The 20,203-nt window shown below is 52.5% G+C and overlaps 5 protein-coding genes across 5 annotated transcripts; 4 read left to right on the top strand and 1 right to left on the bottom strand.

Annotated features, from left to right (window-relative positions):
* Window positions 1–312: 312 nt before the first annotated feature.
* J4E86_011541 (uncharacterized protein) lies at window positions 313–1,733 on the top strand (the record flags this gene model as incomplete). The annotated part of the gene is made up of 3 exons (XM_051452032.1): window positions 313–385; window positions 432–550; window positions 603–1,733. The coding sequence occupies 3 exons, from the start codon at window positions 313–315 to the stop codon at window positions 1,731–1,733; spliced, it is 1,323 nt and encodes a 440-aa protein (XP_051296828.1).
* Window positions 1,734–2,272: 539 nt separating this feature from the next.
* Window positions 2,273–3,194, top strand: J4E86_011542 (uncharacterized protein; the record flags this gene model as incomplete). Its single annotated transcript, XM_051452033.1, has 3 exons — window positions 2,273–2,450; window positions 2,501–2,908; window positions 2,974–3,194. 3 exons carry the CDS (start codon window positions 2,273–2,275, stop codon window positions 3,192–3,194), a joined length of 807 nt encoding a protein of 268 aa, XP_051296829.1.
* Window positions 3,195–4,389: 1,195 nt separating this feature from the next.
* J4E86_011543 (uncharacterized protein) lies at window positions 4,390–5,000 on the top strand (the record flags this gene model as incomplete). The annotated part of the gene is made up of 2 exons (XM_051452034.1): window positions 4,390–4,546; window positions 4,600–5,000. The coding sequence occupies 2 exons, from the start codon at window positions 4,390–4,392 to the stop codon at window positions 4,998–5,000; spliced, it is 558 nt and encodes a 185-aa protein (XP_051296830.1).
* Window positions 5,001–7,923: 2,923 nt separating this feature from the next.
* On the top strand, window positions 7,924–8,805 carry J4E86_011544 (uncharacterized protein; the record flags this gene model as incomplete). The annotated part of the gene is made up of 3 exons (XM_051452035.1): window positions 7,924–8,184; window positions 8,249–8,393; window positions 8,441–8,805. The coding sequence occupies 3 exons, from the start codon at window positions 7,924–7,926 to the stop codon at window positions 8,803–8,805; spliced, it is 771 nt and encodes a 256-aa protein (XP_051296831.1).
* A 709-nt stretch (window positions 8,806–9,514) lies between these two features.
* On the bottom strand, window positions 9,515–19,003 carry J4E86_011545 (uncharacterized protein; the record flags this gene model as incomplete). The annotated part of the gene is made up of 3 exons (XM_051452036.1): window positions 9,515–12,355; window positions 12,420–12,633; window positions 12,690–19,003. The coding sequence occupies 3 exons, from the start codon at window positions 19,001–19,003 to the stop codon at window positions 9,515–9,517; spliced, it is 9,369 nt and encodes a 3,122-aa protein (XP_051296832.1).
* Between the last annotated feature and the right edge of the window lie 1,200 nt (window positions 19,004–20,203).

Below are 20,203 nucleotides of genomic sequence, written 5' to 3' on the forward strand. Positions count from 1 at the left end.
GTGTTTGTGGCAGCATGGAGATAGTGTACAGATTGTTCGCGGCTTCGTCATCGATGGTCGCGGGTCGACACATGGGCGCGGGAAGCTAGCTGAACCCTTGCCATGCACGTTCTCTATGCCGCCCGATCCCTCCACACTTTCTCTCCAACACTCTACAGCTATACTTTTGCAATCCAGCTTCGCCGCTACGCGTAACCCCACCTCCAAATTCCTTTGACAGCGCAACAAGTCGTTGTACTAGCTGAACGCGCTCGTATCGATACTCCGCATCTTCACCACCTTACCCTCGCGCTGGCCAGAGGCCCTGACGCCATGGCGGGCCAACAGCAGCAGATTATGGATACCATTTTCAGCATGAAGAGGAAGATGCTGCGAAAAGACGACTGTAGGCTCATTCCTACCTCGACACAGTCCTAGCTAACACTGCGCAGCCGACACAGAGGACTCCGAAACACCCTTGAACAGCAACAAGCAGGATTTGAGGCGCAAGGTCCATTATGCGCGCGCCAGCGACCCAGACTTCCTTTCTGACCCGCGACCGTACAAGAAGGTGTGTCTTGGCTTGTGCGACCCGGGTGTCGACTGTGGACTGACGCCTCCAGCGCATTGAGCACGCCGGCTACCACAGGTCCATCCTACAGCGCAATCCTCCACGATACGATGCGGACGGTGATGTCGTCGAAGTCGAAGAAGATTACGAAGACGAGGAAGATGTGGAGGCTGTCGAGGAGAATCCCTACGGCAACATACAGCTCGAGAGTCTTCTTGCGCCGCTCACCTCGGCCGCCGACCTACCCAATCACCCTGCCCTGAGTGTGGCATACTCCTCTCGGCATCTCACAGACCTCGCGAGCGAAGCTGGAGCCCTTTCTCGAAAAGAGCAGGTCACTAACGCGCGGGCGAAGACTCTTTTCGTGAAATTACAGGGCGACTCCACGTTTGCGCCAGCTGCCCTGGCTGCCATGGGAAGGGCACCGTTCCAGGAGCCATGGGCTAGCAGCGCAAATGGGCGCACGGGCGAAGGAGAGCAGCAACAACCCCACGATGCGGACATGCGCGAGACCATAGAAAGTCCCCATGACGTAGACATGGAGGATGCAGGCCAGCCAAATGGCACTAGTCGACAGGCCGAGACCAACGGCGATGCGAGTTCAGAAAGGGTCAATGGCGCACATCCTGTGATCAACGGAACGCACGCAGGAGATGCAGAGCAGGCGCAAGAGAACGGAGAAGGAACGCCCGAAGACGCGTCTGATACCGCGTCGCAACAGACACATAGGATGACGACGCGCAGACGAGCACAGGCGCACGCAGCTTCGACTCCCTCCCCACCTCATTCACCCTCGAGTGGTGTCGGCGCAATACATCCTCTCTTCATACATCCGTCAGATTCGTTGCCAGACCGCGACTTTGGTCTTCCACCCAACGAAGCCGAGGAAACACGCATGCTCCTCATGGCCTACGTACAAAAACAGGAGGAGGTCGCACGGATAACATCCGACTTGTACCAAGGCCTGCTACAAGCCGACCGCATGAGGCAGGATGTATACAAGTGGTCAAAAGCGGAAGCCCATGTAGGAGAAATGAGCGATGGCGAAGACTGGTATGACCCCGAAGAGTGGGAGTTGGATGGTGAACTCGCAAAGGGCCGGGACGAAGAGGAGGATGATACGGCCGTGGCTGGCAAGAAGAGCACAAGACAACGGCGGAAGCCTGACAAGGATGATCGATAGACTCGAATGCGGAAGCGGCAGACCCCACGGACGCATTCTGTTGCTTAGTGTTGCAAGCGCGGCGAGATACCACATCCATAAGACGCGAATTCATGTTACACTTGGTGCGATGAGATTCTACACGAGCTGGGATGCTCTTGCCTCGGTGAGCGGACCACGTGCTTTCGCGTCAACATCGTGCTTTCTCCATCCGCCGACGGAACTCCCTCCACTTCACAATCGCCGCTCGCCATGGAGTACGTTCTGCGTTGCAATGAGCTCAAGTGTCGATCGCAGCTGCATGAACGCGCCGTGGTTACTACGTGCAGGTTCGTCCATCTCACCTGCCTCTGACGCTTTTCGCTGACCATCGCACAAGTCACGTCTTTTGCAGCAATTGCGCAGATGTCACCGGGCTATCGAGATCTACAAATGCGCATCGAACTTGTCCAGCATGCAACTCATCGCTGCACAACCCCGACGATGTGGTTGTCGCTGGTCTCAATCCATCAGAAGACTACAAGACGTCAGTACTAAGCGGCCTGAGTCCAACAATCATCATGGAGTGTGCCAGTCGTGGCTTGGCGTTCCATAGCTATCAGACGTCGCAGGAGATCATCTATCAGGAGCACCTCGCGAAAGGTTTGACTGGCAAGTACGATACGCTCAGTCAACAGATGGATCAGCTCGTGCACGATGCGAATTCGCAGATCAAGGCATTGCAAGACAAGATGCAGGGTTCGCGATATCCTCTTCCTCCGAATGCTCCGATACTAACCGTCCGGTAGCCATGCAAGCCGAACAGGAGGATCTCGAGGACAAAAACCATCAACTTCAGAAAGCCTTCAAAGAGAAGACGAAAGCGCATGCGCAGACCCAAGCGCACTACCAGCAATTGAAAAGCAAGGTCATGGCAACGGAGGTAGCTCATGCTGCTGGTGATGAGGCGGCGTACACGATCCAGACTGCTCGTGGAGACCGGTTCATCGACCGCCTTCCTGGCACGCGGACCGGAACGGCCAGCTACAGTCAGATGAACATGTCGCAGCAGGCCGGTGGTGGTAAACCGCACAACAGAGACTTTAGTAGGAGTTCTGGGAGCAGTGGACGGCAGCAGCAGGGCGGTGTCCATCTCGGGCCTCCGTTCGATCCACAGTTGCAGAGACGAGGACTGGGTGTGAGGAACAACACTGGTCGTGAGTTACTCCTTCGATTATGAGTGAGAGCATCGCGCGCTAACACAGTGAAGACACAGCTCCAGTCGGGACGCCTTCGCAAGCTCATAGGAGCCAGCTTCCGGTTCTCGGTGGTTCACGCCAGCCCCCTCCATATTTGAGTCAGGATGCGCATTCCTCGTACCAAAACTCGCCGATGACCAGGCAGCCTCTTGCCAGTGGTGCACGTGGTCTGGGTAACTTTATGCTGGGCAAGTCGTCAAGGAGGACTGGTGGCACCGCCAATACTGGTCCGCTAGGAAGATGAAGTGAGCAGTGTGTGTCTGGTGTTGCTGCGACGGGGCATGGGAACTGAGCATGGCGGAGGAACGGGCGGCCCCTGTTAGACATGTACGATGGGATGCATGCATGTACATTTGGTCTGCTGTGCCACCACATTGTGCAATATCAATCCCATCGATAGGCGTATGAAATCTAAAAACCTAGCTTCAACCTTTCAAACAAGTCTTCGTCATATACACTCTTTCAGATCCCGCGTCTTAGTCAAGGCTTCACGCACACCGACTTACCGTCGGCCATACCTTTGCCTACTTCTTCCCATAAGTGACGAAAAGCACTCAGCTCATGTCGTCCATCTCTTAGCTTCGCATTACTTCCCCATCCATGTCTAGTGGCTGCTGGTTGATCGGCATGGTAGTGTCAGGCCTACCACGATTTCTCCAGGCCCCGGGGCTCGCAGTCCCATTGTTTGCGACTCCGCTCCCCTAAAGGATTATTTGTGCCTTCACGCCAACCTAGGAAAAAGCTGAACGCCCTGGAGTCGACGTTGACGTTAGGTCACCTAGTTTGCAAGTTTTTGGTATGATGTAGTCTGCAGACCTGTCCAGATTTTTTCTTGTATGAGGTGCCTTCACTATCGACCTCAGATTTTTATGCGCTTTGTAGGATACCATAAGCTTCTTGAGGATAAGGTTTGGTCAGAATCACGTGCTCATGTGCTCTTCGCATAAGTCTGTCAAATGAGTTACAAGCTCATCCTAAAAGTCGTCTAATGCTACGCTGACGCTGACGCTAACTATCTTCGAAGTCAAGGCTGAGATGGTCGATGAACGTTCATCATGGGCATTCGGCGCTCACCGTGTCCACTACCACTATGTACTGTTGTTGGAGGTGGAGCCAAGTGCATCCTTCCGATACCGAATGGAATGAGGGTTGGCCTTAGGGTGCTTGTTGCAACTTCAGACCAAGGCTACTGACAACTAGGTTGATACATGCGCCCAACGGGCATCGCACGGGCATAGGTGGGACAACGGATTGAAGAGTTGGCAGACGATCGATCGCGATGACCTCCATCATAACGGTAAGAGCAGGTGGGAAGAAAGAGATGTATAAGTAGACACCCGCCATACAGCAAACCGAAGGACATCAGCATCAAAGAGCACTGTCAACACTCTCCTACAAGACCGTCATCCAACCTCAAGACCTTGCTTCCTATACCCAACATGAAGAACTCCCGGCTTTCCATCCTTCCGCTACTGGGCTTCTTCACTACATCCACCTACGCCGACTTCGTCATAGGCAGATACGCCGGCTCCGAGCTCGGCGGCACCTTCTCCACTCCAGGCCAACTGCAAATCATCGGGATGTGGAACAGCGCAGGTACATGTCATTCCAACTTCGTCCACTCCCAGCAATCTAACGCTCACCCCCAGGCATCGAAGGCCAAGAAAACGGCTTCGGAACCGACGACTTCTGTTCCGCCGGCACCTCCGCCGGCACCGACAAACTGAACGACTGGAGGAAAAACGATTTCTGCGACTTGGAAATCCCCGGCTGCCCCTCTACCATGCGCATTGTCAGGTCTGCGGGCAATTTCACGGGTGACTGTGGCGTGGCGACGAATGATGCGGACCGTGACCATTCGGTGGACTATGGGGTGCTGGTTGATATCATCTCGTCCCCGAATGCGGCGGTTGGTAATTGCTACTACGGAAGCGCGCAGCTGACGAAGGACTGTACGAGTACGGGGAGTGTGACGTATCAGGCCGCGGTGGTTTGTCTGACGGGGGTTTGTGGTGGGCCGTTGGAGAGTGACTTTGAGCCTGGGGCTTGAGAGGGTTGGCGAGGCCATGTTGGCTTGGAGAGGTGAGGTGAGCTGGGCGGTAGCTCGGTATGGTCGCTCGTTGCGATGGATCATGGACCCTGTTCACCTTTGTTTGTAGTCAGCTTGCTCTGGCAATTGATGGATTGACAGGAGAAACGACGATGTGGACAACTGCCTGACGACGACATTGACCTTAATATGTAATGTAGGGTAGAAGTAATCACTACCCGGCGACGACATAGACCTCGATATGTGATATTGGGTAGATACGGCGATTATGTGGCTGCCACGCCCACCTGAAAGTCTCGGATCGCAAAAGTGCGTTTGCGTCCGAGATGGTTGTGTATTGCGGGAGTCGTGAGCGACTCGTGCCGCTGGAAGTAGAGCTTCAACTGTCTTCCGTCTCTTCAAGACACGAAGTTCACGTCGTCCGGGTTGAACAACTATAGTCGACATACTGTAGCGCTCTCAACCGTGTGGAGAAGATACGCCACTGCCTACCAATCGCTAGAGTCACAATATGTGACTCAAGTCTCAAGTGTTGCACGGCTTCGGTCGCGTATCATCGAAGAGCCCGGATTCTTGCTCCATTGTTGAGGAGAGAAGGGCGGTGTAGTTTGTCTCGAAAGACATCTGGAAGTAGAAATGCTATAAACTAAGGTGACCTTAGATATAGTAACAACGTCTAAACGACCGAAATAGTCACCGGAGGCAACTATTCCCGAGGAGTAGAGGTTGGTTTGTCGGCCCTGCTCACTTAAGAGCAATGGCTAACGGGGCCTCGACGTCTCACTTAAGAGCTGACGAGGTGCAGGTATACTTGACCTGCGCAAGGATGGAGAAGGAATGCTATAAACTAAGGAGACCATAGATATAGTACGACGACTAACCCACCCAAAACAGTCGCGTCTGGCGACTATTTCAGAGAAGCAGCGGTCGGTTGTCTCACCGTGCTCACTTAAGAGCAATGGCTAACGGGTGTATATCTCGACGTAGAGATAAGGTGCAGGTAAACTTGACCTGCGCAAGGACCGCAAATCCCCAGCTACCGAGGGTCGGCTTGCACAGGTGCGCGTTGAACTGGGATGTTTGCGGTGCAGAGCAAAAGAGCGACGGGCAAAAAGTTGTATATATCGGGTAGGCGCTAGCCAGCGCACGGACGGATAGCGTAGCGATGAGGTGAGAAATCCCAGTCCGTCTTTGGTCATGTGCTGCTGCTATCAATGAAAATCGTCTAGACACGTTAGATGTCAGGCATCTTTGTCGCTCGTAGCAGAGAGATGTGTGAACTGAAGCAACACGGAAGGTGCGCAGCAGCGTCACGATAAAGCTACAATTAGAGTGTGGCGCCAACGCCTCCACAGCCACGGCCCCAGCCGTAGGGCACGCACCACGATCGGCTTACGTATCACTCCGTGATCTCGTTCACGGAGTGCCTGCCGTACGCCGTTGCCGTCATTGCTCGCAGAAGGATGCACTGCGATTGACGTTCAGAACCGTCGCATGCATTCCTGCGACAAAAGCAATGTTTCTTGAGATGAACGAGCGCGTGGAGACCTGCGACGTCAGGCCGTTCGTGCTGTTGATGGTGGTGTCAGATGGCGAAGGGTGTCTGGACTGGGTCAACTTCGGAGCTGGGTATGTTTCACCAAAAGAAAAAAAAACGCTTGACCGCTGAGCGTTGTACGAAAATGCCGCGTGGAGGATTGATTCATGCATGTCACTCTCATTTCGGTGTTCTGCGTCCTGGTGCGCTGTGGCGGGCGGCTGCCTTCGTCGGGTTGTCGATGTTTACTGAACAATCCCGCATGTGTGTTACAGATATCTAAAAATTCGATGTCGACGATATAATGTGGATACTTTGAGTCAGTGGGTTGTACTGCAGCCTTGCTGTCCATGTCGATACACAAGCTTCCCGCCCCTTGCTTCACCAGGTAGTGGGGAATGCCAAGCGGGTCTCGAACCACGCTACTGAAAGTTCCGCGAAGCCTGACGTGGTCTGTGAAGAACGGGGTCGTGTTTGGTGAGGCGGCTCGATGGCACCGATCTCTTTGTGCTGGTGCACGTTTGCAACTTCAATATACTAAGAACTGTGATGGCGACGATCACAACCAGAAGCGCTGTCACTCCACGTGCTCGAGTTGTGGTGTTGGGTTGTTTCTTCCACCACTCAGGTGCAATGTTTTCGCGCTGGGATATGCCCGCGCGCAACTTCAGCAGATGTGCCATTGTGGTCTCCTATCATCAATCTGTGTGAGCGTTGCGAAGACACAACGTATGTCGCAGCCGTTACTACCTGCTTTGGGTGCAGAACAAGGACCTCGGGATTTCTGGACGTGACAGCTGTAGCCGCAACCTTCTTCCATACCGAGGACACGATAAACACTTGACATGCTGCAGATTAGGCTTAGCTTCCACGGTCACGTTGTTCTCCTTGCTGTGCGCACAAACACCAGATGACATACGATTGGAGGAACTTCCAAGTCACCTCTTTGAAACGCATCGCTCTTGGCGCAAAAGGCGAAACGGGTAGAGACCGCGCGGATCACGATTCGCGAATCCAAGGACTGTTTCAAACAGATGAGCATAATCGCCAAGCACAAAGCCCATGAGGGTAGGCGGAGCCGTGTGGGTTCAATCTATATGCGATTTCGCCAAACCTGCAAGTTTCCGCAGTTGTCCCGACGGCAGGCATTCAGAAGATGTCGGAACAGATCCGTGGATGGTATAAGATGGAGCGGGAGACACACCCAGAAATCCGTACTCACCATCGAGCCAACAACAGTCTTTTACAGTCTTTCAGCTTTCTCATCTTCTTTCAATCCTTTGCTCGACGCATTACATTCGCTAGCCGAACCCAACGTCCTTCTCTTCATTCCAACAACTTCTCAGCTCTCCAGCTTTTCCAACTCCAACCTTTCCAACTATCAACATGAAGGCCTCCGTCGCTGCTGCCATCGTGGCTTTCGCCGTTGCCGTCTCCGCCGGTCCCAGCAAGCCTTCTCCCATGAACTTCTTCAACCTGAACAAGCGGGCGAGCTTGCCTATCCCAGCCTCCAAGGGCTCTCAGACGCTCAAGGAGCCCATGGAGATCACTGGCACCTTTGACGGTGGTCTCAAGACCTATGGTCGTGGCGTGTCTTGCACTGGCCAGGCTGAAGGTGGAGATTCTGACGCGGTCTTTATTCTAAAGGTATGTCACGGCTGTAGGAAGTGCATGTGAGACATATACTGACTTCGTACCTCTACCTCTGCAGGATGGCGCTACTTTGAAGAACGCGATTATCGGAGAGGATCAGATCGAGGGTGTCCACTGCGAGGGCAGCTGCACCATCGAGAACGTTTGGTGGGCTGCTGTCTGCGAGGACGCGCTTTCTCTCAAGAAAGATGGTGACGCAACTGGTAAGAGGTGTTTGCACATACTTCAGGACTGAGCTAACGCCTTCTAGTGATCGGTGGAGGAGCTACCGGCGCTGAAGACAAGGTCATCCAGCAGAACGGTGCTGGTACCGTCACCATCGACGGCTTCACCGTTGACACCTTCGGCAAGCTATACCGCTCCTGCGGTAACTGCAAGCAGTCCGCTGAGCGCCACGTCATCATGAAGAACGTCAAGGCCTCCAACGGCAAGCTCCTTGCTGGCATTAACCCGAACTTCGGTGATTCCGCTACCATCGACGCTACCAACTGCGCCAGCTCCGTCAAGGTCATCTGCGAGGAGTTCAAGGGTGTTGCTTCTGGCAGCGAGCCCGAGAGCGTTTCCAAGGGCCCCTCTGACTCTTGCATCTACAAGGAGCCTCTCTCTTCTTGCTAGGCTGCCTAGAGCAAGACCTCAAACAAAATGTGGAGGACGAATCGGCGGACATCAGTGGATTTCATTGGATGGCGGGGATGCAGTGCATCTGTTGTGCTCGCTCTGGAAGCATTGTACATACATTGACTTCTTTCTTGTATATATTGGCGACAAAGAGTTGCGCGAATCGAGAAGGTTGCTCTACGAACATCTTGATGACAAGTGATGCCTGGTTGCATGGGTGTAGTTGAGTCCGGAAGTCGCGAATCGCGCGCACTACTGTAGTAGTGGGTGTAATTCGTGTCGCACTCTACAAAGATGTAATTAGCTGCATTATGGAGGTAGACGCATACATAACAACGAGACTTGTATAAATGTCAGGACTCAATGGCGTGCATGCAGCAAACGACAGGAACTCCCAACCCCCTCCAGGGCTGGTGCTAATGACGTGGGTGCGCTAGTCTCAATGGGGCGATGACAGTACCGAGGCGACACGCGACACGCGACGCGCGACACCTCGAAAGACCGCTCGGAAGCATCACGCGATTATGCCAAAGAGATTATACCACAGAGGTGCATTATATCTACTACTTGCTGACACACCGACAGTGCTTCTAACCGTAGTGTAGAGCTGTGCCGATCTCATTACCGCCTCTTCGTGTAACATTCTTTCTCTCTTCTCACATCCAATCTTCGTCTCTAGATCGTCACCAGCCGTCAAAATAGCCAACTACTCTTCCACCACAAAGTCGCTCTCCTCCAGTCGAACTCCGCTTAGCATCCTACCCAGATGGGTCTTCTCGACGCCTTCTCCTTCCCGCCGGATCTTCATGAGTAGCGCTCGCAGGAAGGGCACAGGAGACTTCTCCAGCCCCCAGATCCCAGCTGGCGGATCGATGAAGCCATCTGCATAGACTTCCTGATCGTCTTTCGCTGTTCCTTTTAGAAGACCAAGAAAGTCACAGATCTCGGCGTACTCCGACAGCGATCGTAGATAGAGGCTCCCGGCGAAGAGATTCAGCTGCATCGTCAAGCTACGCGAGACTGAACCAGGCAAGAAGTTGCGGCCGACATTGTATAGCATGAGATCATCGACCGATGCGTAGCTGGCATTGGAACGCGGCGCGAAGATATGCAGGCAGACTGTCTTCGACTGGCGGAGGAGAGGTAGCAACTGGTTGGCCTCGTAGGGACTCACAATGATGAGGTTGCTAACAGTTCCCTGGCGATGGACGGAAAGTACGAATTGTACAGGTCGTTGGTACGAGTCGGATACGAAGGACGCGAGGGTCGAGCCTGGAGGAACTTGAACAGTGTGTATGAAGTCCGCTGTGACCAGCAAGTCGTTAGGAAATTTGCTCAGATCAACATCCTTGGCAGCGCTCGTGGTGCAGAGGGCTTCGAAGGCCGGTCCCCATGCTTCTGAACTGACGCAGAACTCTCCTGTATCGATGAGGCGCTTGAGGTCTGGGTGAAAGTTGTGTGGATGAGCCTTCAGGCGCGGTGGGCGCTCGATTTGGCGCTCCTCTTCGATCTCTGGGGCGAGTTCGCGTTCCTGCTCCTCCGATAGCGCAGCTGAGCCAAAGCCCATGGCTTCGAAATCACGGCATCGCGATACGATCTTGACGATGTTCTTATTAGATTCGTCCCAATCCTGGAGGTGTTTGGAGCCATCGTTATCTGGCTCGCGTGGCTTGTATCGAGTCTCCAGGCTTGCTGCTTCCTCTTCTAGGAACTCTTCCGCTGTTCCTTTGGTCGTGTTGGCACCGTCCAGCAACAAGTGCTTGTGGCTCTCGAATCGGTTCCCCTGCACAGCCCACAGTGGGAGCGAACGTTTGATATCAGACCAGGTCTCGCCTATCGCCCACGCCAGTACCTCATGAACGTCGATTGGGGTACCGGGCGGTTTGCCGTTTCGTTCGTAGATCTTGGTACGTATCTCCCCGGGTACGACAAAGCACACCGATTGGCCATTGCCGAGCTTTCGTAGTCGCATAGCTGCTTGTGTGAGGCGATCCTTGGTCAGTTGACTGCCTAAGGTCAGGGCAGCCCGATAGTGTCGTGGCAATCCTGGTATGTCTGTTCCCCGCGTGTGGCTCTCATCCAAGTAGACGACACACGAATCTAGCATCTTCGCGTACGGAGATGTCTGGAAGGATTCGATCTTGGAAGCGCGATCTATGACAGACAGTTCCTCGTCCTCAAAGTAGACCACGGCTGCGACGTCATTGCCTCGTAGCTTCAGCCATGCTTCAGCCACCTCTCGGTTGTTCATATCAAGGATTGATGCGCCGCAGTCCAGTATAACTCTTATGTCTGGATGTAACCCCTCGATGAAAGCAAGAAGATGCTGTCCATCTTTACTGCTTATACTACCAACGGCGCGTGCTGGTAAATGGGCCACAGAAGTCTCATCCATCAACAGATATGACAAGACCCGAGCGTTGGTGTGTTGTTGGCTCGGCAGATCAAGTTGGTGCATGTTGAGTGGAAGAAGATGCCGGGTATCGTTTGTCCCCGAAAAGCCAGTCGTGGGGTTCGGCTTCTGGATCGACAAATCCCACCCACTTGCACTGAGTTTCGAAGGGAATTGCTTCAGTTCCTTGGGGAACACGAGATGAGAGACGAAATAATCGACTGCCTTCTTGGAATGCCGTAAACCTGGAAATACCTCCTCAACGCACTGGTGCCGATCGCGTATGGAGATGCCAGAGAGCTGTCTGAAGGCCTTGGGTAAACTTGAAGACGCGGTGCTAATGAACTCGTCGAAGTGAATGGTTGCTTGATCGGACTTCAACAGATGAGTCAAGGTATCGAAGAGGTCCTCGTCCTTGAGGCCTTCGTAGTACCAAGACAACAAACTCAATAAAATCAGAACATCAGGGTGTGAGTATTCACTCCCAGGTGAAGGAGAGTCCTTGCTGCGATATGGTACGGCTAGCCGAGTGGCTGGAGTGCGTGTGTTGTCGAGACCAAAGTTGACGCGGTACCGCTTCTGCGAGAACACAAAGTTCAGCACGCCCCCTGCAAATAGCCCGCGCAGAAGTAGTAGTGCCGGCTTAGTCGTCTCGGTCCAAAACTTGCTGTTTTCGACTCTCTCGATCTCATGAGCTTCCAGCTCCGTTACGGAGATGTAGCGCAGTATCGCGGCCTGCATGGTGGGAGACTGCGAACGAGATGGACTTCCTACGCCTGATTCAACGACCTTTGTCGCGAGTAGACGCAAAGCCAGATCGGCAGCGTCAGGTCGTAGGAATCTCATCCTGGGATACCGCCCGTCGCCATCGCCTTCTATACTAATCGCCTCGGGATGGGTCTCCTTGACCTGCTTCGCCACAGTGGGGATTAGCGCTAGAAGATCCTGAATGATCAACCATCGCTCTGGAGCATATTCTATCGAACTCTGACTGCCCATTGTGTAGATGAGCTCAAACTTCGTCGAGAAGTTCTCATCACTTTCGTCGATACAGTCGCATGACACGTCGTCGAACCATTGCTGGGTTGCTAACAGTTTCCGAGCGGTTTCCGGCTGATCAATGAGAACACATTCCACTGCCATCATCTTGAAAGACTGCAGGGGTAGAGGTACGAAGTCAGTATGTGTCTCATATGCGTTTCGAACAGCCCTGACTTACTAAGATATGCTCTGGTTGAATCAGTAACACACCGCGCTCGCGAATGCATTCTTCGTAGATCTCGCGGATGGTGTGGGCATCTTGAGCACTAAGTCGGAGGTTGCGTGAGAAGGGCATCTGATAGACCTTTCGGTTCAAGAGACCACCAAGCTTAGCGACCAGCATTTGCAGCATTTGTCGGCTCTGGGGTTTTGCAATGACCACTCGGACAAGCCTAGTTTCTAATATTAGTATGCTGTCGTCCGATCGGTTGGGTTTAGAGACACTTACTTCTTCCTGTCTCCATGAAAAGCACTGAGTATGGGAAGAATTGTTGAGCTCTTGCCACCGCCCATGAGCAGTTGAAGCACGATATTCCAGCCATCTTTTGGCGAACGCATCTGGCTAGCAATAAACTCCTGTTCGGCTCGTACAAGAATTCCGCTCTCAGCCTCGATGAGAAGAGTCTCTGGGTATTGATGCACATCCCAATTGCTATGTCCAACATGGCGGAGCTCCTCCACGAGATCGACGGGCTTCTTGGATAAGCGGAGTAGCCGCTGAGCGCGTTGTAGATTGGTGATAGCGAGCGCATACTGAATGACAATTTCTTTCCAGGCAGACGATAGTGTGTCGAATCGGTCTCTGTGTAGTTGACCGAGCCAGAACTTTGTACATAATCGTGGCGACAGCTGTGTTTGAAAGGCGACTTGGTGGCTAAAAAGCCCCTTCAATGCGGAGTTGAAGCTCTCAAGATGGTTCTGACACTTGCTGAGGTAGTCGTGCAGCAGAGCTTGAACATCTGCAACTAACTCGTCATGCATGACGTTGCTGTTGACAAACGAGTTGAGGGCATCGCAGCTTGATCGTAGATTCTCAACGTACTCTCGCTCACACTTGGAGGTGGCGTAGACCATGTTTCTTCGACAAAGTTCCTCAAGCCTTTCATTCACCTCCGAATGCTTCTCAGGCAGATGTCCTTTGGCGACCGTAACCGCAGGCTCGGAAGGAGCTGTCAGTGAGAGGGTTTCGATGGACCGAGACGGCCTTACAGTGAACACATCCAGGAAGCTGAGATGCCGAGTGGAGTCGCTGAGCTGGGCCTGCTTTGGCGGCGAGGTGAGGATATGCTGTGGTGCCACAACCGGCGACGCCACCTGTCGTGCCATGATCGTTGACAATTTGCCGAGGTATTCCATGAATAAGTGGTTATCGTACCAGCTATAAAAGTGATTCCGGATAGTGACCATTACATCGGAAACATTGACATACGTGTCAATTGCAGCCGCTTGCGGTAATGTAGGAACCTGAATTGGCCACTGCTTCTTCAAGCCGCTCACAAAGTTCTGGATCGCACTATTCTTCCGTTGTCGAAACAAGGAGTTCATTCTGTTGTGATGCTGCTCTTCAGTCTCTGATGCCGACTTTGGTGACATCGCTTCACGAGAATCTTCGAATGGCTTGGCGTTGTTATGAAGGATGTTCTCAATCGTTGTTTGGTGAAAGACATGTCCCTTAGCTAATTCGAACGTTGAAGCAGCAGGTGGTTGTACTATGGAGAAATCCTGTGAGATATAGAATGCGGCAAAAGCCTGTATGACATTCATATCCGATGTTCCGTATGCCATCGTGGATAGCCATGTGATTATGTCGTATTTGTTGTTGCTGCCGGTAGACGCGCCAGCTAGACCTGGTTGTAGAGTGCACCATTGCTCTATGATTGCTTTTGATGCATCGTCCAGCCACTTTGAATCGTACCGGAGAGCTACAGGATCGAAGGAGCGATTCAATCCCAGGATGGTAGCATTCTTGAAGTGCTGTTGGAGAAGCCGGGCTTTAAGGTCTGTGATACGGCTGTGAAGGCTGAATCGATCCCTTAGCATTAGCTTGGCTGTCGTATTAGCCTGAACCCCTCTCTGGGAATGTAATTGGACGTCTCGCCGGTCGTAATGCGAGTCTTGTGCAGAGCTGAAGTGCTCTGCACCAAAGCTGGCGACTTGGAACGTGGCAGTGCGAATTGAAGATCGCTCATCCAAATAGGCAGTTGAAGACGACATCAATTTCTTTTGAGTCTTTCTGATCAACTCGAAGTCATTGTGTTTATCAGGGTAGAAGAATTGCATCCTCCCAACCTGATGTAGTAGGCTCGATACGAGGGACCGCAAAGAAGTATGTTGCGATAGCGATGGGAGACTCTCATCCCACTTCGTACGCTGCATTACTTTCAGGTTCTCGGGATAAAACGATCTCGTAGCCGAGAGATTTGCCAGACAGGTCAGAAGATCTATATCTTCTGGTGCGAGAAGGTCGATCGATCCCACAGCTGCCGATCTCAGAATTGAGATAGCTGACTCAGTGCCGGTACATCCAGTCAGAGGATCGGGTAGGCAATGAGACGTTAGCGCGTGCATGTAGCACAAGATCAGGCGGCTTCGCAGGCTTCCATCTCCAGTTATCTGGCCAAGAGTCTCGTCGATGTCATAAGCGCGAATCCGAGTTGCCGAGTCTTCTAGAATTCTGGCCTCAGGATGGTGTAGGTCTCCCTTCGCGAAACTGACTGATCCTTCCGGAATGATCATCATTCGCCGGCCTTCCGCTGACCTCAATATCAACCGGCTTTGCATACCAACAAGGGCACCTATGGTTTGATCGGAGTCGATAATCATGTCGCGAAATTGGCGAGAGCGTAAATGGTCACTCGCTTCGGCGAATTCGAACGAGATTTGTAGTCGCGGTAGCTCTATCTCGACGCGGAGATCAGAAGTATCGTTTGAACCAACAAGACGCATGTGTATGTGTAGCGGTTTCTCTAGTGGCGCCAAAACGCTCGAGATGGTACGAGCTGTAGGGCTACGCACGCAGATCGTAACCTTGCCCTTGTTGACTAGCCGCCATGATGTTCCATGTCTTACGAGGCGCCATCGTGTATCATCGTATTCAGCCGACCAGGGAGCATACATAGGCCGAAACAAGAGCTCTTGAGCGTTGAAATCATACCAGTGTACGGCATCTGTCACAAAGGACTGAGGTAACAAGCCCTGAAAAAGACGTGAAGGTACCAACTCAAGCCGCCTCGTACCCTTTTGGATAGCAGACAGTATCATATCGTCGCCCTTCATTCCGAAGTGAAGGTTGTAGCCATGGTAAAGAGTCTTGGCAGAGAACCTGAACCCAATTTCATCGGTTGGCACAACTTCCAGAGCTGATTTGTGAAACAAAGGCTCATACATTCTATGGCGCTCATACTCGGCAGGAAGACGAGCGAGCGGAAGACCATTGACAAGCAATTCGCCAGTGAGTAAGTTGAAATGCACCGGCAGATATGATCCAGATGTAGTGATCATCCATTGCTTTTGGCGATTCTCGTTCAGTGAATACCAAGAATTACTGGAATTCGATTCTTCGAATGCGGCCCAATTCGCTTTGATGGCATCCGAAAGACCGCTGTCATCCTCGAGGACGCGACTTCGTAGTGTTGGAAGGATGCGATACATCAATGAATTCCACGACTGTAGTGAGATACCGAAAAGCTCTGTGAAATCCGACTGCATGGTTCCACAGTGCTCTTGCACAACAATAGACGATTGAAGCAACGTTGAGATTGCCGACTTTTGCTGAAGCACAGTCTCAAAGTCAGGCTCTTCCACATCATAGGTCGAGGTGCACAGCAGCGCTACCTCTGTAGCGCGGCTCCAAAGTTCTGTGCGCTGGCCGTCGTCCGTTGAGGCAGCCACCCGCTTCTTCAAGCGTCGTAACCATTTCAAGCAAACCGCTCGCAAAGTCTCAAGGTAATCAAGCGCGCGAGAACGAACGTCCTGGGCTCGTGTCAAGCTCAGTATTCGTCGAGTGAGTAAGGAGAATGTTGCTGCAGCCCTCCATGATTCCCAGTTTTCTTCGATGCGGCCCAAGTTGCTCTCAAGCTGCGCGAGCATAGCATGGCCAAACGAGGTTTCTGTAAGGATAGAGTGGCCTGACCGCTCGATGCACTGACTTGGCGGACCCGCCTGATGTACAGACTGGAGAATTATACATTGCGTCTCGATCTTTGTAAAGTCGACTGATGGAATCGCTAGCTGAGCAATAATGTTCGAATGAACAAGGTTGCTCCCAAGCGGTAGCGCGCCCAAAGCCTTATACTCATCGATCGAGAAGTGCATTGGACAATCAGACAAACTGGCGATAACTTCGTTGGCTGGTAAACCATCGGGCGATGTTGGTGGGCGATACATGAAGCGTTCAAGAGCCTTTGATCGCGTTGGCATGGGGTATAGGCATTTCTTCGGGACTTCTTCTGTACAACTGGGCATGCTAGCGTTGAAGATGCCGCTGGAAACGTCGTAGTAGGCGTATTGTAAAGCGTTGTTAAGGCAAACATCGTCATCGTTCAAGTGAGGAATAGCTTTCTGCAACTTCCTGTGGGTGGCAGTGTGGCTCTTGACATTCGAGAGTGGGACTATTCTCCGCCGATGGTACCGATTGGATAGCAGATGGGACAGATCCTGGTGGTTGTTGAGCGTGTATGAGTGTGACGGTCGTAATTGGTTCGCATCCTTATAGCCGAGAACCGTGGTAATGAAGTGCGCTGAGGCATCGCGCCAGTTGCTGTAGGGATCCGGTACAACCAACTCAAACACCGTAGCCTTTGCTACAGGTGTCTTTGATGAGACTGGCCATTCGTAGATCCGGATCGTAAGGGAATCTGCCTTGGCCTTCGCTGCACATCTGCTGCAGTTATTGGAGTGGACCTTTCGTCTGTAGCCGTGTCTGCGATTGTAGATCTCCCATACCTCCTCACATACGTTGCTATTGTACTGGTCCATGTACTGCTGATACTGTAGCTTGAGATCTGCCAGCTCTTTACACTTCCGCTTGCGCTTGGCAGCGGCATCAAGTTCGATATCCGATAATGTAGCCTGAAGAGTCTCGCACTGATCAAAGTATCGGACAGAGAACGAGGCAGGGTCGCCAAACTTTCGATAGACAGAAGGTCTTCCCTTCACCGCTCTGGCCTGTCGCGTTCGTACATAGTGCTCTGAAGCGTTCAAGCAGTTCAGGTGGCTCTTGAGGGGAAGCGTAAGGCAATGAAACTCGGCCAGATCGACCTCAGGATCATACTCAAGCAGCATGGGATATATCGTGCATGCGATCTGGTCGCACGCGATCCAAAGCCCAGTAAGCGTCAGATACATGATGGACAGGCCGATAGGCACTCCAGCATAGGTGCTACTAGCCACGTCATAGTAGCTAGTCATGATTGTACGTAGACTCAAGCATGCATCTCCATCGTGGAGATGTGAAGTGTACCAGTCAACAAGATGATGCTCGACCCACTTCTCGAAAGCGGCTAGGCGGAAGTATCTATCTTCATGAGAACCGGACGACTTTATGCTTTCCGGTAGTTGAGTAGCTGGATAAGATGGATACTCGGAAGTAGGAGTGAAGGTAGACGACGAGACTTCTCGCTGACGAGACGTGACCGCCAACAAGAATGCATCTAACCCGGAGAGTTTCATGTCGACATCGGCCTTAGGCTTGAGCTGGGCAACGGTGCTGAAGTCGATATTGGCCTTAGAGTTGTCGATCTGATCCTGCCAGTGCTGGTTGATGAATTTGTGGGCGTTAATCATCCGGTCATGAATATGTTGTGCCCAGCCTGGCTGTAGGTACCCTTCTTGCTTGAGAAGCTCGAACTTGCGTAGCCGTCGGGATAACTTGGCTAATGTAATATGAATCGCCTCGCTACCCATATCTTTCCAGTGCTGTTTCCCCAGATCGAGTAATCGTGATAACATAAAGATCATGAAGGCTTTGTACAGACCGTCGGCATGGAGATTGGAAGGTGCTTGTCGGGAGAACAGCAGCTGTAGCGATACGCGTAACAAGAGCCATAATGGGGACCGTCGCCATGGTGCAAAGCAGTCATTCCAAAGAACCTCTTCCCGGGTATATTTCGTGCTATGGCGTACATCTGTCGGCTCACCGAAAGCAGCGATAAGGTTCGAAAAGAAGTCGGTTGTCATGCCGGGATGCGTCGTGTCGCGCTGTTCGTCCATACTCTTGTTATTCTTGGTGATTTTGGGCTGGAAGCCAGGAGCTGTCTGGGTCGTCATTGTAGCTATGGTCCTGGAGATCGATTCGATAAGATCGGGATTGACCTTTCCGATAGGTATCTGTGATGCATGGGCAGGAAACTCTCGTACTAGTCGGCCTGAATGCATAGCCGCCTCATTCGTAGGAGAAAGCTCGAAGAACTCGAAGACCAAGTTGTTTGAAGACCGACCGACGAGGATCCCCGCGTTCTGCTCTTTAATCTCCAATGGAAATTTACCAGTAGCGGCGCCGTTTGCGATATTGGCAAGAAGGTCTTGAACTTGACCTTCACTGTCATTGCGGCAGTGGTCGCGACAGTTCTTGACCGTTGCTACGGCGACTTCGACTGAGCCGACATGCTCGCTGTTGACGAAGGGTTTCAGAGACTCAAGGGCGTGAATGGCGATATCGACAAGAGTCAAGTCGTGCGCGGCGTTGCGGTCGTCCTGCTGCGGGAGCTTCGGAGGAAGTACCAAATGGTGATAGGCGTAGGCCGTAGCCGCTGCCGATGCCATGGTGTAGACACCACAGGAAGTAAACTGTATGATAGATGAGTCAGCTTGTGTAACCTTGCCTGAACAGGAGCATGTTCAAGGGTATCGGTATCTGCTGTGCGAGCAGCACTTGCGCTGCAGGCGCGACGGACCCCACGTACCTAATGGGCTCAGCTATCCGGTGTGTCTATTCAGAATGCAGAATATTATTCAGGGTGTTCAACCAGTAGCGAAGATGGAATGGCAACAGTCGCAACCAAAACGATGAGGAGAAAGTGTGGTGTCGTGGTAGCGAGAGCGGTAGTCCAGGGTGGGGGAAAAGACGAAAGACGTTGGACGAAATCTCTGTACGACGCAAGATAAATGCTCGCTTGGAAGAGGTGAAATTCGACTGTGCGCGTCGTTGTTGTCTTAAACAGGCAAACAGACTTCGCCTTCACTTGAGCACTCCAAGGCTGCGCAGCGATTGCCCACCGCCTCATCACTTCGCCGCGACATGGGCGTCGCTGTCTGCAAAACAACAAGGCTGAGTATACTAAAATGCCCACGCCATATCTGATATGCTCTTCTGCTTCATGCATTTGAAGACCACGCGCCATTCCGGTCAGTGAATGGCCCAATGGTGTGGCTGTGTGGCGCGTGCGTGTAGTACAAAGCCAGGATGCGCAAGGCAACAGTCCCAGGCTGATTCGACGCCAAATAACCCAAGATGCCTCCCTCAATTTTATCTATTGCATAATCCAGCCTCCTTCTCTTGTTGATGGCCATCATCTGAAAGACATATGCCCGCTCAAGGCTGTGACGTCACGCGTTGCGGCGAAGCTGGGCCGCGCAAGACGCGTCTGCTGTGCCTCGTTGACATTGTGATGGAATTGATGCGTGCAGTGATGATGTTCCTCAGTATTCGAGACCAAGAGGATCGATGTTCGCATGCGAAGAGCGAAGCGTTGATGTGTCGTTACCTAGGTAAGAGCAACCTCGGGATCGAGCCTACAAACGTCGTCAGCCTTGGCATCCGCGCTAAGTGATCATCGGAGGATGAGGTGTGTTTTTGAGCTAGCCCGAGCCGTACAGCGCGTATTCTCATCCTTGCATCCCTTGCCTCTTCAACCCCCCATCGCGTTTGGCCCATCAGTTCTCGTACGTCCTTTCTTTGCTGCATTGCGGCTTGCTCATGAGATCCAGGCTCTGGAGTCTGTATGCCCCGATGTCTGGACTATT

This window comes from Alternaria arbusti (genome assembly GCF_024043155.1).
Source record: "Alternaria arbusti strain BMP 1465 chromosome Unknown scaffold_36, whole genome shotgun sequence".
NCBI lineage: Eukaryota > Fungi > Ascomycota > Dothideomycetes > Pleosporales > Pleosporaceae > Alternaria > Alternaria arbusti.